The following is a 4,782-nucleotide window of genomic DNA, read 5'->3' as shown; positions in this document are numbered from 1 at the left end:
TGTCTCTCACTTTTCTTTTTGTGGCATTGGATGGAGCTGGGGATCCTGTACATGCTAAACACATGTGCTACTCTTTCACTGAACTATAGCCCCAGCCTGGCACCCAGCTCATCCTTCAAAGGACCCCAAATCTATGGAATTTCTACTAAATGCTCCTCAGAACAGAAGGACAAAGTGCCACAAACAATCTCTGAGCTGAGTTTTGGATCTGAGTGGTAGTGAGAAGGTGGGCCGAGATTTGGGAAGGGGACTTCAGTCATACTTTATTCCTTGCTGTCCCGCTAGTCAAATCATTGCACCTGATAAGAAATCACAACTGTTTTCCCTTTAGAAAATTTTATTCTTACATAACAAGCACAACACACTTTTCCTTTATAAAAGCCGGTAAACCTTGGGAATAAAACATGCATAGTTATATAAGAGGAAATATGTATTCTGTTAGTATAATCTTACCAGTAATGTAAGAAAGACTGACGTATTGAAATATATTTCTGCCAGCAAAAAGGGCACCATTCTGAAGAAATGGGAATAGACAGCAAGAAGCACCAGGGCCAATTAATCATTCCTTACAATGTTTTCTGGATGCAGCACAGTGATTCTTTACCAACCTCTCTCTCTTTTTTTTGCAGTCCTTTGGGTTGAACTTAGGGGTCATAAGTGCTAGGTAAGCACACTGTGCTACATCGCTGGCCCTACACATTGTAAACAAAATTTTAGAACATCAAAATATCTTAAATATGCTTTTGTGTCACATGAACCTTTACCAGAATTCTCTATTTAAGAGGGAAGAAAAGGGAGCATGACTGTAAAACACCTGCTTAGAATGTGTACTGGGCTTTGGAGCAATTCAACTAACAGGTTTGCTCCGTTTCATCTATTGAGTGCAAGGCTTTTAAATCCCTCTCACTACTTGTAGACCAGACTGATGAGCACAGTCAGGGCTCCTAGAGCAAGTGGCTGAGGAAGACGAAGCATTAAGACTTAGGCTGGGTGTACCTGCTGTGTGAAAAAGCAACATGTTAGTGCTCCCCTCAAGCTCCATACACCCCTCTTTGAGATTATCTGCTAAAGCCCTGGGGCAAAGCCTAAGGTCACTTACATTCCAGCCCCTTTCAAAGTAGCAATTTCCCTCTCCCAGAAACCCAGGCGGCAACACCCTAGGTCTTTAGGTAGTTGGGGAAGAGCTCGGCAGTACATCGTAACAGGAAGACAGTTTGCTCCGGTGCTTGTTAGAATCTGTATTTCTGTAACCCACTCCCTTCCAGTCCACAGCCATGTGAATAAGAGACACTGAGCAAGCACCGAGGGTCTGCATGGAGGTGCTTGGGTGGCTGGACTCAGCAACTTGCCCTCCTCATCTGCTTGCTCCTGTTCCCCTCAGGACTTCATAGCACAGTCAGCGAAGAGTTTGCTGAGGTTCACTTCAGAGTAGCCACTCCGCGACAGGAACTTCTCTGCTGTGTTCTTGAGTTTTTTGTAGTCCTGACGAACTTTGGGAGTAAGAAACTGCTTCATTGATTCTAAAGTGAAATAAAAACAAAAGGATTAGAAGTCTCAGAGATAGCTTCTTGAAGGATGATTCAGCATTCCTCAGGCGCTGGAGAAAAGGGTGCAGCTACTGTTTTGCAGCTCTGTCTCCAGGATTCTGTGGTTTTAACTCTGGTCTTCTCCTAGCCAGTCTAATGCCCAGGTGCCCTGAGACGCATTAGTCTGTGGAAGCCTTCTTTCCTTCCTTCTGTACTCTCTCAAAGTTTAGCTGATGAGGGGCCCTGGCCCAGCCACTCTGAGCCTGTGTCTGCAACTGTGTATGAAATCTGGATGTGGCTGCAAATAGCTTGTCCCAAGGAAGCCCACACTTCCCAGATCAGCTGGGTCTAGTCAGTTTCTTCTAGCCCCCTCTATGGGCATCCCCCTGTTAAACAAAACCTCCTTTGCTGAAATAGGACAGGGGAGCTTCCCAGAGAGCACCTGTTCATTGGCAATATTTTTTTTGTCTACATGGTGTGAACTCCTATCGACCTGCTTCTGTGTCCTGCTTCTACCCATTTCTCCCTGGCCTTCCTATGCCAAGGTGGCTCTATATCCGGGTACCTCCAGACTGGGAAGACTTTTTCTTCTCCCCCCTAGAGTCTATTCTTTCTTTTCTTTTTAAAAGTTCCTCCTGACTGCTGGGATTACAGGCATATGCCACCATGCCTGGCTTAAAAGTCTTATTTCAGGGGCTGGGATTTAGCTTAGCAGCATAAGAGCCTTCCTTGTAAAGCAGGCAGTCGTGAGTTCGATCCCTGGTACCGATAAAAAGGAAAAAGACCCCCCCAAAAAAGTCTGTTATTTCTTTACTCTGTTCTTTTAAGGCAGCAGAAGGACTGCCATACTCAGGTCTGATCTTTTGAGGGAGCCAACCCTGGCCAGCACAGCTAAGAGAACATGTCTTTGTTCAAAGCTGCTTACAAACCCCATAGGCAAGTCTGACTTTTTAAAAAGTCCTTATTTTAAGACTGAGGAAACTGTGAGGCTAAGTTACTTGCTCAAGGGTAGCCAGTATGTAACTAGGAATGTGGCTGCGCAGACTCAGGTAACCAGACCTCGAGGGTGCTCTGAGGAGAGGCTCCCTTCGGTGCACCCTCCCTAGTGCTGCTGCTCCCAGAAATCAGCTGCTCCTGACAAGGGGGGGAGGGGAGGGGAGGGTCCTGGATGATGCCTGTGCCACAAGGTGCCTCAGGGGAGGGAGGCTACCCAGCACCTTGAAATAGGAAAGAATCGGAAGGAAACAAGGAAGAGAGAGCACATCAATCACTGACAGCAAAAACCCACTGAAACAACAGAGCAACGCCGAAGCCCACAAAACCCCGGAAAAAGAAAACTCGGTCTCAAGATTTTTGTTCCTTAGCTACACATTCACATTTGTTCTCCACAATCTTTTCTAAATTACATCAGTGCCTTTCCAAAAACAACAACAAAAAGTTTTCTAGGGGATTTAAATGCCCAAAGAGGGCAGAAAAAGAAGGCGGGGGAGGGAGGGGGCGCATCATTAACTGACTATAGAAAGACAATTTGAAAGTTCTAATTATCCGAGTCTGGGAATATACAACAAAGGCCGCAACCAGTGTAGGCTGCCTCCCGGCAGGCCAGAGCTGCAGGCCTGCAACCCTGTGCATGTGAATGACACAAATGCATCTGATGACTGGGGAGAGCACATTTAAAGAGCTGTGGTAATACAGAGCAGGGGAGGAAGAGAGAGGACACAGCTCCTGATGTGTTTACCTCCTCTGCTGATGGGATATTGACTTTTCCCACCAGGTTGGTTAGAAAGGGGACTATTTACGCTGCCACACAGCAGAGTGAGAATGACAACCAGCATCACTCGGTGCTCTTCTTCGGAAAAGACAACTGTGACCGCTAGCATATCCCGTGGCCGGTCAATACAGCCCAGGCACCACTGCACGTTGGTTAGAGATGCAGATAAAAGCTCCTGCTTACTTCCCCAACGAGAATTTAATCAATAACGTATGGGAGGTCTTCCAGAAAACAGAACAGCACAAGCTGTCACAGGCCACATCTGGGGTGGGGACTGGCAGGGCAAGGAGTCACCCTTTCTTCCTAGTTTTTCCTCTTCCCCCTTTAGGTACTTGGGCCACCCATGTGAGGCTTCACATTAAACTTTTACCCTGTTTCTGTCAATACTATACTCGCCACTTTAGAACTCAAGACAAAATCCTGACGTGAAATGATGAAAGCTGGTTAATGTGGCCAATAAAACCCTGACTCTAGCCTCTGTTCTGGTTTTTGGAAGCAGCCTGCCAGTAGGATGCCAGCCCCACAGGGGCTGCCAGCACCTAAGACAAAACTGTTAAGAGGGACTCCAACAGTTCATTAGACAAGAGGCAGGGATTTGCAACCATCCCATCTCGGCTTACAGAGAAATCCCTGGTCACGGCTGTTGCTGTCTTGACCACCAGCACCGAAAATCCAAACTTTGAAATAAGGAAATGCTCTTTCTACACACAGATGCACCAGCAAGACAGTATTCCAATGGCTGGAAGTACCATCCAGAAGTCACTTTTAACACACCAGCAGAACATTTCCTTTTCTTACTTTTACTGTGAAACAACCTTTGAGGAACATGTAGCAAATGCTTATCCACTCTGGTCCTTTTGACATGCTCTGATTCCTTACACTTATAATCACCAAAAAATTATATCCCTTGTTGAAAACAATGACAAGAAGCCTAGATGATATTCATAAAATATTGTATCACACAACCAAGTGAACCACTGATTTACAAGTTGGTTATTAATTAGAACTCCAAACCTCAAAATTTTACAATTTATAATAGTCTCCATTGAGGGCCAACTAGATTGTCATTTGCAGCCTGACTGAAGTATTTTACCTAAAAGTTATCTGATCAAATAAAATGCTATCTGAGGAAAAAAAGGAGTATTTTCTCATCTGAAGGAATTATCTCCACCTCACATATTTTAGTTCTATGCCAGTAACCAAAAGTCCCTTTTCACCCTTAATCTTTATAAAATCTTGTTTGGACTTAGAAACACACTGAACTAGAAACCACGAGGCAGACATTTTACATCGCCTACTGGTTATTTTATTTTAATTAAGATAGGCTTAGGCACACAGGCAGCAGCCGTCTCTGTTCTGAATGTCTGTTTCATTTATTTCTGTGCAAAGGTATCAAACAACAGTCAGTTATAATTGATTCTGTCAGGTGTTATACAGTCAGTCATAATTGTCTCTGTGTAGAGGTGTGTCAATTTACTATATCTG

General features: G+C 44.8%; 1 protein-coding gene across 4 annotated transcripts in view; it reads right to left on the bottom strand.

The window, feature by feature from the left end:
* Window positions 1–319: 319 nt before the first annotated feature.
* Pola1 (DNA polymerase alpha 1, catalytic subunit) overlaps window positions 320–4,782 on the bottom strand; it is a 301,421-nt gene continuing 296,958 nt past the window's right edge. For 3 of the 4 annotated variants that reach the window (XM_063242945.1, XM_013148942.3, XM_013148943.3), the window contains one exon: window positions 320–1,520. In XM_063242945.1, coding sequence (XP_063099015.1) covers window positions 1,378–1,520 — 143 coding nt within the window. In that variant the 3' untranslated portion in view covers window positions 320–1,377. The remainder of the gene's footprint in view (window positions 1,521–4,782) is intronic. The other variant, XM_063242946.1, reaches the window with a different exon arrangement.

This window comes from Cavia porcellus, unplaced genomic scaffold, assembly GCF_034190915.1.
Source record: "Cavia porcellus strain 051 isolate PalLab524CR breed Dunkin Hartley unplaced genomic scaffold, mCavPor4.1 scaffold_33, whole genome shotgun sequence".
Lineage (NCBI taxonomy): Eukaryota > Metazoa > Chordata > Mammalia > Rodentia > Caviidae > Cavia > Cavia porcellus.
Note: the sequence above shows the minus strand (reverse complement) of the source record. Positions and strands in the feature narration are given on the sequence as shown.